The sequence below is a fragment of the Xyrauchen texanus genome, chromosome 9 (assembly GCF_025860055.1).
Source record: "Xyrauchen texanus isolate HMW12.3.18 chromosome 9, RBS_HiC_50CHRs, whole genome shotgun sequence".
Lineage (NCBI taxonomy): Eukaryota > Metazoa > Chordata > Actinopteri > Cypriniformes > Catostomidae > Xyrauchen > Xyrauchen texanus.
In genome coordinates, this window is record NC_068284.1 from 41,202,396 (window position 1) to 41,219,878 (window position 17,483).

General features: G+C 42.9%; 1 protein-coding gene across 1 annotated transcript in view; it reads left to right on the forward strand.

Moving 5' to 3' along the window:
- LOC127648586 (ephrin type-B receptor 1-B) overlaps positions 1-17,483 on the forward strand; it is a 348,045-nt gene that overhangs the window by 140,749 nt on the left and 189,813 nt on the right. Inside the window, exon 3 of the mRNA XM_052133235.1 lies at positions 2,258-2,939. Coding sequence (XP_051989195.1) covers positions 2,258-2,939 — 682 coding nt within the window. The remainder of the gene's footprint in view (positions 1-2,257; positions 2,940-17,483) is intronic.

Consider the following 17,483-nt stretch of genomic DNA (forward strand, 5'->3'; position numbering starts at 1 on the left):
TTTACTGGGAAGAGTGAAGTACTCCTGGGTTCTTTGAAACACAAGTGCTAGACGATTTTCCAAGAACCATGAAACTTAAAAAGTTTCCTCTAAAGCAGGGGTGTCAAACTCGGTTCCTGGAGGGCCACAGTCCAGCAAAATTTATCTCCAACCCCAATTAAACACACCTGAAGCAGCTAATTAAGGTCTTCTGGAGTGCTTGAAGATTACAAGGAGGCATTTGAGCAGGGCTGGAACTAAACTCTGGATGGCTTCGGCCCTCCAGGAACTGAGTTTGACACCCCTGCTCTAAAGGAACTTGAAGACTTTCTCCTTTGGCACCACATTAACTTTAGAGGTTATCCTTCCTAAGAGGCCTATGGCCTCGTAGGAACTTAATGATCTCCTATGACATCAAAGGAACTTAAAAGGGTACTATAATGTCATCATAAGAATTTGAAAAGGCTTTGTAATTACATCATAAGAACTTGAAGGGTTATGTGACATCAAAGGAACATTAAAGGTTTTATGGCATCATATGAATCGGTAACACTTTACAATAAGTTTCCATTCGTTAACATTATTTAATGCACTAGATGATTAACAATATATATTTTTACAGCATTTATTCATCTTTGTTTATGTAAGTTAATAAAAATATTATTGCTCATTGTTAGTTCATAGTGCATTAACTAATGTTAAAAAAACACAACTTTTAATTTTAAAAATGTATAATTATATGTTGAAATTAACATTAACAAAGATTAATAACTATTGTTCATTGTTCGTTCATGTTAATAAAGGAAACCTTATTGTAAAGTGTTAACTATTCATTTTAAATAGTTTCTGCTGGAACTTAAAAGTTTCCCATTCAGTTACTGGCCAGGCTCAACCCTGCTTAGCTTCAGTGGGCAACCAGTATTGAGCTACAGGGTGATAGGGCTGCTGGCTATATGTTAACCTGATAAAGAACCAGTAACAATAACCTCATTGCTGATATTTATTAAATTGAAGGCATGTGTGCTTAATATTTAATTCATTATTTAAATTGAAAAAATTGTGTTATAAATGCATGCATAATACATGAAACAACAGGCTTTTGAGGTATATCTCTAAATCATAATTACATTACCATCATTGGAATTTTGAAAATGTTTTGCTATGACATCATAGGGTTAAAGGTTCTTATATGGCATTATATGAACTTATGAAGATCTTTTATGGCATCAGACTGTAAAACTTTTCTGTTTTTAAGAGTATATTGTTTTTCCCTATTAGTGGAACTCAAATCTGCAGTTTGAGCTCAATGACTGCCCTGCCATCTCTCTCTTTTTCTCTTATGTCTTTGCCACGTTTCACAATCTGCAAATGGTGCTATTTTAATGGGTTGAAGAATGACAACCATATACTGCTCCACTTCATCCTAAATGTAATTCGATGGTGCATAATCTGAAATTTGTTACGCATCACATTTTATAATATGGCAATATTGTAACAGTAAGTGGTTGGCAGTATTTGACCAGAACAGACACAGATGGCAGCAGCTTCCACATCCATCTCAGGTGATTATAGAGACAGATTTTGTGATGTAAAACTCTGGAAGAGAGATTATAAAAGAGCCATAAAAAATCTGATCATCTTGGTAAGGGGAAACAAAAATGAAGTTTCAAATGATGTACCGGTAGTGTAAAAAAGCTTGTAGAGGGGTAATACACAGTTAGAGAGATTTCTGGGAACTTCATTTGTATACATTTTTTATGAAAGGCAGAAACCTGTTTGAGTTCTGTCCATGGTTCAGCATTGATAGCATCAAACGGACCAGATATTTTTCTAACTTTATTCCACTTCTACAAACACTCGCTGTAGTTTTTAATGAATTATTTGACACCATTGACCTGGAAATGAAAATGATTCTATGTGTGCTAAGAGGCACATTTATATATAAAATATACAATGTATTACAATTACAATCTCCTACCCTAGCTTAATGTGCCGATGCAACTATAAGTAAGCCATTCATAGGTTGATTTCCCAAAAAAGTGCAAACCCTGTGGCTCTGGGGCACTATCAAAAGATTGCCCTGTTTGAATGGCCCAACATAGCAATTGGTACAACTAGTGGAGTTAGAGTTAGGGTGGGACTGCCTGTTTATCTTAACAATGGTAGATACTTGAAAACAGTATTTATTTAAAAAATGTAGTGGCACTAACATTTTTCGTTGTGGTGTTGTTCTTCAAGTTGCTCAAAATCTTCTGTTGTTTTCTTATGATTTCTTTAGTGGGAGGAAGTCAGCGGTTATGACGAGAACCTCAACACCATCCGAACATACCAGGTATGCAACGTCTTTGAATCCAACCAGAACAACTGGCTGCTTACCACATTCATCGCTCGGCGTGGAGCTCAACGCATCTATGTGGAGATGCGGTTCACCGTCCGAGACTGCAGTAGCATCCCTCGGGTTCCTGGATCCTGCAAGGAAACCTTTAACCTCTACTACTACGAGACAGACTCTGTGATCGCCACCAAGGGTACAGCTTTCTGGATGGAAGCTCCGTATCTGAAAGTCGACACCATCGCAGCAGATGAGAGCTTCTCACAGGTGGACTTTGGTGGCAGGTTGATGAAAGTGAACACAGAAGTGCGGAGTTTTGGTCCACTGTCCAAAAATGGCTTTTATTTGGCATTTCAGGACTATGGCGCATGCATGTCTCTGCTGTCCGTGCGTGTGTTTTATAAGAAATGCCCCAGCGTGGTGCAGAACTTTGCAGTATTTCCCGAAACTATGACGGGAGCAGAGAGCACCTCACTTGTGATCGCTCGAGGAATGTGCATCCCGAACTCGGAGGAAGTGGATGTACCGATAAAGTTGTACTGTAATGGTGATGGGGACTGGATGGTTCCGATTGGGAGCTGCACCTGCAAGGCTGGTTTTGAGCCGGACAATGGGAACATCTGTCGAGGTAAGAGTTCAGGTTTAAAATGGGATTGATTTTGAGCTTTCTAAATATGTGTAATTATTGTTATATTTTTAATCTAATCTTGTTTTAGGTAGTTTTTTTAACAAGCTCTTTTGCTGCAAATTGGTTGGATCCCACATGGTTTTCAGCACCTCTGCTGATAGACAAGCTTTGTCATGAATTAAATATATTTTATTTTGGAAAGTGCTGCTTTGATTCCAGTCTAGATAGTGGAGCATAGACCTGCTGTTCACCAGCAAAACTTTGCTGCTGAAGCTGGTTGACCCAAGTGGCCTTGCTGGTTAATCTAGTTAAGAAGACTGGCAGGGATGTTGGGCACCATCATACAAAACTCAACATATGTTTGTCTCAGGACAGTTCTGCAGTAATTTGGACTAATAAATGGATGTGTGTCTGAAAGAGAGTGAGGTGAGAAAGGGGTTTGGGTAAAGTTGAATATGTTGCTCTTCATTGTTGATCGGCCAGTGGTAACACTGAAGCTACAGTGCAGCCGGAAAGTATTCAGAGCGCTTCACTTTTTCCACATTTTGTTATGTTACAGCCTTATTCTAAAAGGAATTAAATTAATTATTTTCCTCAAAACTCTACAAACAATACCCCATAATGACAACGTGAAAGAAGTTTGTTTGAAATATTTGCAAATTTATAAAAAAAAAAAAAAATCACATACACATAAGTATTCACAGCCTTTGTTCAATACTTTGTTGAATCACCTTTGGAACCAATTACAGCCTCAAGTCTTTTTGAGTACAAGGCACACCTATTTTTGGGCAGTTTCTCCCATTCTTCTTTGCAGGACCTCTTAAGCTCCATCAGGTTGGATGGGGAGCATCGGTGAACAGCCATTTTCAGATCTCTCCAGAGATGTTCAATCGGGTTCAAGTCTGGGCTCTGGCTGGGCCTCTCAGGGACATTCACAGAGTTGTCCCATAGCCACTCCTCTGTTATCTTGACTGTGTGCTTAGGGTTGTTGTCCTGTTGGAAGATGAACCTTCACCCCAGTCTGAGGTCCAAAGCGCTCTGGAGCAGGTTTTCATCAAGGATGTCTCTGTACATTGCTACATTCATCTTTCCCTCGATCCGGACTAGTCTCCCAGTTCCTGTCACTGAAAAACATCCCACAGCATGATGCTGCCACCTCCATGCTTCACTGAAGGGATGATATATGTCCAGGTGATGAGTGGTGCCTGGTTTCCTCCAGACATGACACTTGCCATTCAGGCCATATAGTTCAATATTTTGTTTCTCATGGTCTGAGGGTCCTTCAGGGGCCTTTTATCAAACTCCAGGTGGGCTGTCATGTGCCTTTTACTGAGGAGTGGCTTCTGTCTGGCCACTCTACCAAACAGGCCTGACTGGTGGAGTGCTGCAGTGATGGTTGTTCTTCTGGAAGGTTCTCCTCTCTCCACAGAGAAATGCTGGAGCTCTGTCAGTGTGACGATTGGGTTCTTGGTCACCTCCCTGACTAAGGCCCTTCTCCCCTGATCGCTCAGTTTGGCCGGGCGGCCAGCTCTAGGAAGAGTCCTGGTAGTTCCAAACTTCTTCCATTTACGGATGATGGAGGCCACTGTGCTCATTGGGACCTTCAATGCTGCAGAAATGTTTCTGTACCCTTCTCCAGATCTGTGCCTCGATACAATCCTGTCTCGGAGGTCTACAGACAATTCCTTGGATTTCATGGCTTGGTTTGTGCTCTGACATGCACTGTTAACTGTGGGACCTTATATAGAGAGGAGTGTGACTTTCCAAATTATGTCCAATCAACTGAATTTACAGACTCTAATCAAGTTGTAGAAACATCTCAAGGATGATCAGTGGAAACAGGATGCACCTGAGCTAAATTTTGAGTGTCATGGCAAAGGCAGTGAATACTTATGTACATGTGATTTTTTTCGTTTTTTATTTTGAATAAATTTGCAATGATTTTAAACAAACTTCTTTCAAGTTCTCATTATGGGGTATTGTTTGTAGAATCTTGAGGAAAATTATGAATTTAATACATTTTGGAATAAGGCTGTAACATAACAAAATGTGGAAAAAGTGAAGCGCTGTGAATATTTTCCAGATGCACTGAATATTGTAGCAACTAGCAGGGTTGGGTACTGAGAACTGATTTTATAAAAAAAAACATATAAAAAAACACATAAATAACACACCATTTGCAAGAATCCATTCTGTTAAAATATCATCTCATCTTAGTAACAGGCTGTGTCAGTAAATCCATTATGAATTCCACATAGGTCCTCCTCAATGTCTATGTTAGTTACTGGTTTGTAGTATCTGAGCTGATTCAGAATACCATCACACACACATACAGATTCTCTTTCATTCCTGCATTTAGCCACACTCTTTTCATGCATACAATCATATGCTACTGTCAAGGTATGCGATTGGCTGATTTCACCCTCGCTCAAGGCCAGTGACACATTGGCTCCCTCTGGACCAAATGTGTTGAGAGACGATAAGATTGATTGACAGCCATCTGCCTCGATCAATTATCAGATTATGGCTCTTGATTTTGGTTTGGCTACTCTTAGGAGCACAGGTGGTGGTTTGTTGAGTTCATTGGCATCCTCAGGCAAGGTCTTCTTATCAACCTAGAGATGGACATTGTTGGACAGTCCCCTTTAAATAACTCTTTCAGACTCAACTCCAGGAATCATGTATTGCTCAGAAGTTGCTCTTTCATTGCTCAGGAGACATGGAGATCTCAGTTGAGTTTCATACAAGTATGAATTTGTTCTCAGATGTTTCACCTAAAGTGTCCATTTGCTCTCCATTTAATCTAATTTCTAGTAGTTTTAAGTAGAATCAGTTGAGATATTAAAGACTTTTCCTTCTGGCAATTGATATAATAAAGATTTTTCCATCCCCTGGGATGTGCTCTGAAATGTATAGTGATCTGGGAGAGGTGATAAAGTCATCAATCTTCAATCAAGATTAAAGATTGTTAGGTGCAGTGTCTGGTATAAACTCATTAAAAAGTGTGTGCGACTGTCTGGCGGATGTAGCCACTGTTTTTAAAAGCCACAACGTTAGCGGATTAATGATTTCGCACACAGCAAGTCACCACTAATTAATGCGGCTTTGATCTGCAGGTTCCCATAAAGGCTTTTGATGGGGTAGTATATTGCAGTCTGAACATAGACACACAAAGACACGCATGTGTGCATTCTTATAAAGTTTCCATAAATGCCTCAGAGTTGATTTTACCAGCCCAGACAACCTGGTGTAATAAGTATCCTTCATTGTTCATTAGTTTATTTGTGTTTGTGCCCGTCTGGTACCAAACCACCCCACCTTCCTCTTTCTCTTTGGTTTTCTCTTTTCTCATTGGTCGATTTCGAACCAGATAGGGTGATTAGAGTTTGATTAGAGTAATTGGTCTTGGGTTTAATAAAAGTGTCTAAGCTGTTATCAATGTGTCTCATAGGAACTTCAGCTTTTTGTCTTTATCTGTTGTCTTTATCCCTCTGGCTGTGAAATAAAACTGTAGCTTACTGCTTATTTCTTACTACGCTGTATACACTGTATTCTGCCTACAATTGTTTATTTTTTATTTTTTTTTTATAATAGTACTGAATGTGAAATCATGCATTATGCAACAATTAACATTTCAAACAGAAGCAGGTTGGGATGGGACGATATGTTTATCTCACGATTCAGTTCTATATACGATATGAGGTTCACGATTCGATATAATCTTGATTCTATATAATAAGACTTAAATGACAAAATATTAGACATTTTTGGATTTTCTGAAAAAATGCTTATTATAAATTCTCATCAAAATAAAGTTCTTTAATACACAATATAAATGCTCAAAGTTTAAATAAGAGTTTCTCATATACCTTTCTCTATAAGAAAAGATCACAAACAAATAAGCTTTTTGTTGGCTACATTCAAGCTGATCAGGTGAGGAGCAAGCAACAGAACTGAACAAAACATGTCCAGAAAAAAGTATGTGAAAGTGTGTTTAATATATATATATAACATTTGTATTTCATCATGATTATAATAAAAATTTATTTTGTAAAAATACAGAAATTCAAATATATTAATTAATATTATATCATGAAACTGTATGTATTTTAGGGATGTAACGGTTTCAAGGTTTCACAATATACCTTGGTTTTAAAATAGACAGTTATCATACTGTTGAAATCTGCTCATTGACGTTATTGCTTGAATGTTAAGACAAGTTTTTTCAGAACTTTTCTAAAATCTAAATCACTTTAAATTAAGACAGAATCTGCAACATTTACACAGCATCATATAAACTTAAGAGATAAAATGTATATTTAAATTGCGCCTTCCTCATGTTGTATTTGATAGTCACTCAATTTAAAATTTAACATGTAGGTGTCAAAAGCCAGCGCATCACGAGCACATTAGAAGTCCAGCCCGAGTGGAGCGCAGCATGAGCGCAGAATGAGCGCATCATACAGACATGTCCGAGCCTGAACCTTTATTTCCGCCAACACAGAGGTTGCAGTATGCTCTCTGGGATTACTTTGCTATGTAAAAGACCCACAAAGCACCATCAATGTGTATGGTTACCCAGTCTGTAAAGTTTGTCACAAAAGTATATTGGCTGAGGCAGGAAACACTTCAGTCCTTAAGCACCATCTCCGTGAGCACCATCCCACGGAATTTGTGGAAATGAATATAAGTGGAAATACAGTATACAGGAAAATAAATGATAGCCTCTGTTTAAAAAAACCCCTACCAGATTCAGTGTAGTTTTACGTGATTTGTAATTACTATGTAGGCTAAATTAAAAAAAGCGCAACAGTAGGCCAATGTGTTTGATACTACTAAAAATATGTTTTATTTTTAAAGCATAGGTCTAAATAGGGTTTACAAAGTGCATGGCTTTTGGTATTCAGGAAATTGACATGCATGCAAGAAATTGACAGTGAAACTGTGGCAGAAAATAGACAGTATTGGACAAAATGCCAATAAATAAACTGCACATGAATAATATATTTTCAGTAGGTATTGTAAAATTAAACTAAATCACAAATTACTGAACGCATGCAAATGCATATATGAAGTGTTAATCAGGGCAATTATCATTTCAAATTATTACAATTCAATTTCATAAATCATAAAATAAAAATAACAAAATATTTTTAGTTATAATCATCTGACTACTGTAAATATTGCAAAAAAATAAAAATTATTGTTATAAGGTCCGTGTACTTTTGCGTTCATTTGTTATTCTATTTTTGGAAGTGAAATGAAAAACAAAAAACAAGTGGTATTTGATTTTCCTAAAATCTGTAGTCACTAATTGAATGAACATTTGATTTTTTTAATATAATTTAAGATTTAAAAAAATAAATATTAACCCCTTTCTTGTGTCTATGTATCAAATGAATATTAATTTGGATTCATATAAAAAGGGAAAATGCAAAAATGAGAGAACCTCATTCAAATCAATTTCTAAGGATGGGCCACCTGGTGATGCTGTTGACCTGGAAGAACTATATGACCTGGCGGGATTAATCATTTTGAATAATCTGACGAGGTGATTGACTAGCATGGCTTCCCTTGAGGCATACGCTGATATAATTAGTGATATGTTGAGAAGGCATGCGACTCATGCTGACATTTCACAGCACCTTACAGATATTGGCGTGGGACGTGGATGCTCTGTGATGAGTGTGCGAAGATTTTGTGATGGTCACAAACTCAAGCGGGAAAATCTGATGCGCAGTTGGAAGTAGATGTGTCGAGCTGCAGTTGCCGAGGTAAGCAATTGTCACAGGAAAAACCAAGTTGTCTTTTATGTTGACAGGCTTCTTAACTTAGTTCATCTTCTGTAGACTGGACCGACCTTCGGCAGAAAATTGATGACTGGCTACCTGGCGACTAAAGGAGTTTTTGCTGCGGAGAATCGTGTTGGACAAATTCTACGTGGAATTGAAAGACCCTACCATGAAGCGAGATGCAGGGTAGCCTAATTTAGGCTATACCCAACTCTCTAATTTGAATATTTTCTGAAATAATTTTAGAAACAATGAAGCATCAAACTGAGGCTAACAAACTATATCAAGTTGGGTAACACTTTATTTTACGACCGCAAACAACTGCGTAAGTAAACCGAAATTACGGTGTACGTTTCTGTATAATTATAGCGTAGCCTACTTCCGTGTAGGTATAAGGGAACAATATGTTAAGTTTTGGGTAATAAAGGGGTAACAAGCAGATATACAACCTGTAAATAACTTCGTACACTATATTTACAGAAACGCATAATCGTAATTTCAGTTTACTTATGAAGTTATTTGCAGGTTGTATACTATCTGCTTGTTACCCCTTTATTACCCCAAACTTAACATATTGTTCCCCTATACCTACACGGAAGTACGCTATAATTACAGAAACGTACACCGTAATTTCGGTTTACTTACGCAGTTGTTTGCGGGTCATAAAATAAAGTGTTACCCAACTTGATAAAGTTTGTTAGCCTCAGTTTGATGCTTCATTGTTTCTAAAATTAGAGAGTTGGGTATAGCCTAAATTAGGCTACCCTGCATCTCGCTTCATGGTAGGGTCTTTCAATTCCACGTAGAATTCGTCCAACAGCAACGAATTCTCCGCAGCAAAAACTCCTTTAGTTGCCAGGTAGCCAGTCATCAATTTTCTGCCGAAGGTCGGTCCAGTCTACAGAAGATGAACTAAGTTAAGAAGCCTGTCAACATAAAAGACAACTTGGTTTTTCCTGTGACAATTGCTTACCTCGGCAACTGCAGTCGACACATCTACTTCCAACTGCGCATCAGATTTTCCCCGCTTGAGTTTGTGACCATCACAAAATCTTCGCACACTCATCACAGAGCATCCGTCCAGCATCTGTAGTGCTGTGAAATGTCAGCATGAGTCGCATGCCTTCTCAACATATCACTAATTATATCAGCGTATGCCTCAAGGGAAGCCATGCTAGTCAATCACCTCGTCAGATTATTCAAAATGATTAATCCCGCCAGGTCATATAGTTCTTCCAGGTCAACAGCATCACCAGGTGGCCCATCCTTAGAAATTGATTTGAATGAGGTTCTCTCATTTTTGCATTTTCCTTTTTATATGAATCCAAATTAATATTCATTTGATACATAGACACAAGAAAGGGGTTAATATTTATTTTTTTAAATCCTAAATTATATTAAAAAAATCAAATGTTCATTCAATTAGTGACTACAGATTTTAGGAAAATCAAATACCACTTGTTTTTTGTTTTTCATTTCACTTCCAAAAATAGAATAACGAATGAACGCAAAAGTACACGGACCTTATTAGTATTTGTGATTTTTTTTTTTCTTTCTTTTTTCTTTTTACCTTGTTGGATTAAGAGAGTGTCCTGATGTCAAAATCAAAAGTTAAAGGATTAAAGTTGAAGAATCCAAAGTTCAAGAATGGGTTATAAATGAAATATTTATCTGTGTTTATCAGAAATAGCCTATTTCATAACCAAATATTTAACTGCTTTTAATATTATCAATGCACCTCAATACCGTAATACCATGGTAATTTTTGTGACTGTTATCGTACTGTGAAAATGTCACATTTTCAATACAGCAGTTTAACAGGACGGGTTCCACTCAGAACAGGCCTTGCCATGGTCGACCAAAGAAGTTGAGTGCACGTGCTTAGGGTCATATCCAGAGGTTGTCTTTGGGAAGTAGACGTATGAGAGCTACCAGCATTGCTGCAGAGATTGAAGGGGTGGGGGGTCAGCCTGTCAGTGCTCAGACCACACGCCGCACACTGCATCAAATTGGTCTGCATGGCAGTCGTCCAAGAAGGAAGCATCTTCTAAAGGTGATGCACAAGAACGCCCGCAAACAGTATGCTGAAGACAAGCAGACTAAGGACATGGATTACTGGAACCATGTCCTGTGGTCTGATGAGACCAAGATAAACTTATTTGGTTCAGATGGTATCGAGCATGTGTGGCGGCAATCAGGTGAGGAGTACAAAGACAAGTGTGTCCTGCCTACAGTTAAGCATGGTGGTGGGAGTGTCATGGTCTGGGGCTGCATGAGTGTTGCCGGCACTGGAGAGCTACAGTTCATTGAGGGAACCATGAATGCCAACATGTACTGTGACATACTGAAGCAGAGCATGTTCCCCTCCCTTCGGAGACTGGGCCTCAGGGCAGTATTCCAGAATGATAACAACCCCAAACACACCTCCAAGACGACCACTGCCTTGCTAAAGAAGCTAAGGGTGAAGGTGATGGACTGGCCAAGCATGTAAACCCTATTGAGCATCTGTGGGGCATCCTCAAATGGAAGGTGGAGGAGCACAAGGTCTCTAACATCCACTAGCTCTGTGATGTCATCATGTAGGAGTGGAAGCGGACTCCAGTGCCAACCTGTGAAGCTCTGGTGAACTCCATGCCCAAGAGGGTTAAAGCAGTGCTGGAAAATAATGGTGGTCACACAAAATATTGACACTTTGGGCCCAATTTGGACATTTTCACTTAGGGGTGTACTCACTTTTGTTGCCAGCGGTTTAGACATTAATGGCTGTGTGTTGAGTTATTTTGAGGGGATAGCAAATTTTCACTGATATACAAGATGTACACTCACTACTTTACATTGCAGCAAAGTGTCATTTCTTCAGTGTTGTCACATGAAAAGATATAATCAAATATTTACAAAAATGCGAGGGATGTACTCACTTTTGTGAGATACTGTGTATATATATATATATATATATATATATATATATATATATATATATATATATTCTTTTTTTTAATCTGACTATAAAGAAAAGAATGGATATTAAGACACATTATTCAATGAAAGTGGAGTGTGCCTCATCTTTGATTGACACACATTACACGGAGGAAATGTTTTGTTTAAATCTCAAGCACTTTTCATAAAATCAAAGCAATTTTCTAGGTATTCCAGTACTTACATTTCTAAAAGCTAAATTCATGCACTTTTAGGACCTTGTGTGAACAGTGTAGAAAAAAACCACAGTAGGGTTCAAGCGATAGAGATATGAATATGTTTGATGGGTCATTTCATTTATGATCACATGGACAGAAAATAGCGTTGCAATTTTGAGTTATTCCACAAAATGGCTTGTCATTGGTTAAATTATCTAATTTCAAGCTTATTTAATTTAGTGAATAGTGTCAATTTAACATTTCTGAAATGAATGATATTAATTATGTTGTTTTGAAAAGTTTTAATTCATTTATAAGCTTTCAAGCTATATCGACCAAACTTGGAACAGACCATAAGACTGTTCCTACTCGAGTTGCTATGACTTTTCTAACTGATCGGAATTACAGTTTTAGTAAAGCAGAAGATCAAAACTTTGGAAAAATCCCATAGACTTACATTGACAGAATGTTAAAACGGTCCAAGGCCACGTCCACACTAATATGTTTAAGTTTGAAAACTACATTTAGTTTCCCAAAGTAATCATTTTCCAAAATGTGCACTTATGGAAAGTGTTCTCGAAAGTTTTCAGTAGAGTAAAACACCACAATGTAAAAATCCAAATGTAAACAAACCACCCAATGCCTTTAACCTGCTTTAAAGGGTCAAAAAACCCAGTTTCAGCACAGTTGAGTTTTCACCACAGTTTAAAAAAATGCCAGCCAATGTGGGCATGGTCAGCAGCAGAGTGGAGGGGAGAAGATGTAGTTAAGACAATGGCCGAATTTCAATCGAAAGTGATCATCCCTATGCCCTACGCACTACGAAAGACAGAACTTTTTATGTGGGCACTCTGAAGGGAGCATGACATTGCAGTTTAAATTTAGCCTTCACTAAAAGTCTGGTGAAAGGGCTCTTTGTCAAAAAGTTAACTTTTTTACTTTTGTTTGGAACAACCTTTTGAGTGGCATCCCCATCATAAAGTGCCCTTCAAAGGCAAAGCAATTCAGTTTGGAAAACACCCAACAACTGTCTGGTCCTGTCACTCAGGTTTATTTCACTATTACATCAAAGATTCAGCAAACTGCTTGTAACAAAATGCACAAATATATTATACACTGTAAGTGCTTTTTATATTTTAAATACATTTTGAGACTTATTCCAAGATTCACAAATATAAGTGCTTATATACTGTAGGTTAAGTGTTAGGAATTCCTTGTCTTGTTTCACTGTTGCCCTCTGTCTGCCATTTTTGTCACCTTTGCATTCCTTAGTTTTCACTTTTGTCCCTTGTGTAGCCCCTTAGTCTCTTTGTTAGTCTTCGTGTTCACTTGTCATTGTTAAAGAACTACACTTCCCAGAATCCACCTGCCATCATCACTGCCATTTTGTTCATTGTTCTCACCTGTGTCTTATTCAGTCATCACTCACTGTGTATTTAAGCCCTGCTTTTTGTTCACTCCTTGTCGTTCGTTGAGTGTTGTTAGCCTGGTATGTGTTTCCTGCCCGTTTCCTCTGTCTTGTGTTTATTTCCCCATTGTGGGTTTTTTCTTTGTGTTTATTTGTTTATCTGTTTATAATAAAGTAAGCTTGCATTTAGACCCGCTCTCCTCGTCTGCCTTTGCTGTCTGCACGCGTAAAAGAACGAACGACCAATATGGATCTAGCAGCTTACCTGCTGGAACTGACCCAGGCGGAGTTGACCATCCGCGAGTACTCCCACTTCTTTTCCGCTGTTGCCATCCACACCGGCTTCGACGACACATCCCTGAAAACCATCTACCAGCTCGGGCTACCAACATACCAGCTGAGGGGATTGCCGAACTCCAGAGACCTCACGTGGAGGGAATATGTGGATCTAGTCTTGGGAGAACTCGCTGCCGGGGAACCACCTCTCTCGATCCCGGTTTCCGCCACTGGGCTTTCCGTGCCTGCCACGGCCAACGAGCCAGCGTTGCCAGCTTCGTCCGCCCGGCGGAGGAGGAGAAGAGGAAAGGCTTCTGCTCCCCAGTCTCCGCCTGCCACGGCCAGCGAGCCAGAGCCCTCGCCTGCCCCGTTCTGCGAGCCAGAGCCCTCGTCAGCTACGGTCAGCGAGCCAGAGCCCTTGCCTGCCCCGGTCTGCGAGCCAGATCCCTCGTCAGCTACGGTCAGCGAGCCAGAGCCCTCGCCTGCCCCGTTCTGCGAGCCAGAGCCCTCGTCAGCTACGGTCAGCGAGCCAAAGCCCTCGCCTGCCCTGGTCTGCGAGCCAGAGCCCTCGTCAGCTACGGTCAGCGAGCCAGAGCCCTCGCCTGCCCCGGTCTGCCAGCCAGAGCCCTCCTCAGCCACGGTCAGCGAACCCAAGCCAGCGCATACCACGGTCACCCAGCCAGAGCCTGTCGCCTCAGAGGACAGTGAGCCAGCGCCTGTAGCCTCGACCGTCCCTGAGCCAGCGCCTGTAGCCTCGACCGTCCCAGAGCCAGCGCCTGTAGCCTCGACCGTCCCAGAGCCAGCGCCTGTAGCCTCGACCGTCCCAGAGCCAGCGCCTGTAGCCTCGACCGTCCCAGAGCCAGCGCCTGTAGCCTCGACCGTCCCAGAGCCAGCGCCTGTAGCCTCGACCGTCCCAGAGCCAGCGCCTGTAGCCTCGACCGTCCCAGAGCCAGCGCCTGTAGCCTCGACCGTCCCTGAGCCAGCGCCTGTAGCCTCGACCGTCCCTGAGCCAGCGCCTGTAGCCTCGACCGTTCCCGGGCCAACGCCAATAGCCAGGACTGACCAAAAGCCAGCGCCAATGGTCATGCCCGTCCTAGAGCCTGTGCCCCTCGAGCCTCCGAGCTTTCCAGAGCTCGCCTCGAGCTTCCAGAGCTCCGCCCTCCGAGCTTTCCAGAGCTCCGCCTTCGAAGCTTTCCAGAGCTCCGCCTTCCGAGCTTCCCAGAGCTCCGCCTTCCGAGCTTCGAGCTTCCAGAGCTCCGCCTCGAGCTTCCAGAGCTCCGCCTCCCGAGCTTTCCAGAGCTCCGCCCTCTGAGCTTCCCAGAGCTACGCCTCTCGGGCCTCTCGAGCCTTCCAGGACTCCGCCCCTCCAGCCTTTCGAGCCCCTCGAGCCGCCCAGGGCTCCGCCTCTCAAGTCACTCGAGCCTCCCAGGGCTCTGGCTCTCAAGCCTCTCGAGCCTTCCAGGGCTCCACCTCTCGAGCCTCCCTGGGCTCCGCCTCTCAAGTCACTCGAGTCTTCTAGGGCTCCGCCCCTCAAGCCTCTCAATCCTCTCGGGCCTTCCAGGGCTCCGCCTCTCAAGCCTCTCGAGCCTTCCAGGGCTCCGCCTCCTGAGCCTCCTACGGCTCTTCTCCCCGAGCCTCCTACGGCTCTTCTCCCCGAGCCTCCTACGGCTCCGCCTCCCGAGCCTCCTACGGCTCCACCTCCAGAACCTTCCAGGCCTCTGCCTCCAGAGCCTCCTACGGCTCCGCCCCCAGAGACTCCAGAGCCTCATATGGCTCCGCCTCCTGAGCCTCCTACGGCTCTACTCCCAGAGACTCTAAAGCCTCCTATGGCGCCGAATTCCTCTGCTCCGCCTCCTGAGCCTTCCAGGGCTCCGCCTCTAAAGAATCCTATGGCGCCACCTCCCTCGGCTCCACCTCCAGAGCCTTCCAGGGCTTCGCCTCTAGAGCCTCCTACGGCGCAGCCTTCCTCGGCTCCGCCTCCTAAGCCTTCCTCTGCTCTGCCACCTGAGCCTCAAGAGCCTCACTCAGCTCCGCCTCTTGAGCTTCCAGAACCTCCCTCAGCTCCGCCTCCTGAGCCTCCAGAGCCTCCCTCAGCTTCGCCTCCAGAGCCTTCCAGGCCTCCGCCTCTAGAGCTGCCTACGGCACCACCGCCCTCAGCTCCATCTCGTGAGTCTCCCTCAGCTCCGCCTCCTGAGCTCCCAGAGCCTCCCTCAGCTCCGTCTCCTGACCCGGCCCCTGTCCTGTGGCCTTCTCTCAGGGCCCCTGACCTAGTCCCTGTCCTGTGGCCTTCTCCCAGGCCTTCTGACCAGGTCCCTGTCCTGTGGCCTTCTCCCAGGCCTCCTGACCCTGTTCCTGTCCTGTGGCCTTCTCCCAGGCCTCCTGACCCAGTCCCTGTCCTGTGGCCTCCTCCCAGGCCTCCTGACCCAGTCCCTGTCCTGTGGCCTCCTCCCAGGCCTCCTGACCCAGTCCCTTTCCTGTGGCCTCCTCCCAGGCCTCCGGACCCAGTCCCTTTCCTGTGGCCTCCTCCCAGGCCTCCTGACCCTGTTCCCGTCCTGTGGCCTCCCCCCAGGCCTCCTGACCCGGTCCCTGTCCTGTGGCCTCTTCCCAGGCCCCCTGACCCAGTCCCTGTCCAGTGGCCTTCTCCCAGGTTCCCCAAGCCTGCCCTTTGTGCCCCCTTGGACTTCCTGCCTGCCCTCTGTGCCCCCTTGGACTTCCTGCCTGCCCTCTGTGCCCCCTTGGACTTCCTGCCTGCCTTCTGTGCCCCCTGGACTGTCTATCTGCCCCTCATTGCCCCCTGGACTGTCTATCTGCCCCTCGTTGCCCCCTTGGACTTCCTGCCTGCCCTCTGTGCCCCCTTGGACTTCCTGCCTGCCTTCTGTGCCCCCTGGACTGTCTATCTGCCCCTCGTTGCCCCCTGGACTGCCTGTCTGCCCGTTGTTGCCCCCTTGGTCTGTCTGCCCACCTCAAGCTCCCCCCCAGTCATGGACATTTTTTGTTTTGTTTTATGTTACTTTGATCGTCTGGAATCCGATCCTTGAGGGGGGGCTATGTTAGGAATTCCTTGTCTTGTTTCACTGTTGCCCTCTGTCTGCCATTTTTGTCACCTTTGCATTCCTTAGTTTTCACTTTTGTCCCTTGTGTAGCCCCTTAGTCTCTTTGTTAGTCTTCGTGTTCACTTGTCATTGTTAAAGAACTACACTTCCCAGAATCCACCTGCCATCATCACTGCTCTCACCTGTGTCTTATTCAGTCATCACTCACTGTGTATTTAAGCCCTGCTTTTTGTTCACTCCTTGTCGTTCGTTGAGTGTTGTTAGCCTGGTATGTGTTTCCTGCCCGTTTCCTCTGTCTTGTGTTTATTTCCCCATTGTGGGTTTTTTCTTTGTGTTTATTTGTTTATCTGTTTATAATAAAGTAAGCTTGCATTTAGACCTGCTCTCCTCGTCTGCCTTCGCTGTCTGCACGCGTAACATTAAGACATTCACATTAAGAATGGACAGATCGATAGCATTTGTGTCAGAGACATTGGATTACCACTTTACCATCTTCTGTATCAGTCACGAAAGTATTTCAAAAACTGGTGGGTACAAAATTGTCAAAGACAAAAAGTGGTAAGGACATGTCCCATCCATCCTAAACATAAATTACACCTATGTAAATAGTACTCACAATATGTTGCTGTGCTATTCTGACACAGTCTCTCTCTTCCTAACTTTCTCACTCTGACACTCACTTTCCCTAATTTACTGTCTACACACGACTATGTTTTGACCACACTTGAAGGCAGTTCAGATAATCACTCTGTTTGTGTATAAGTGTCTACATACAGTATATGTATACATGTGTGTATGTACCAGTACTGCTATCTTTCTCCATCCAAGAATTTGAATATGATCTTGCCCTCAGGGTGAGAGATGATGCATGTCACCCAGAG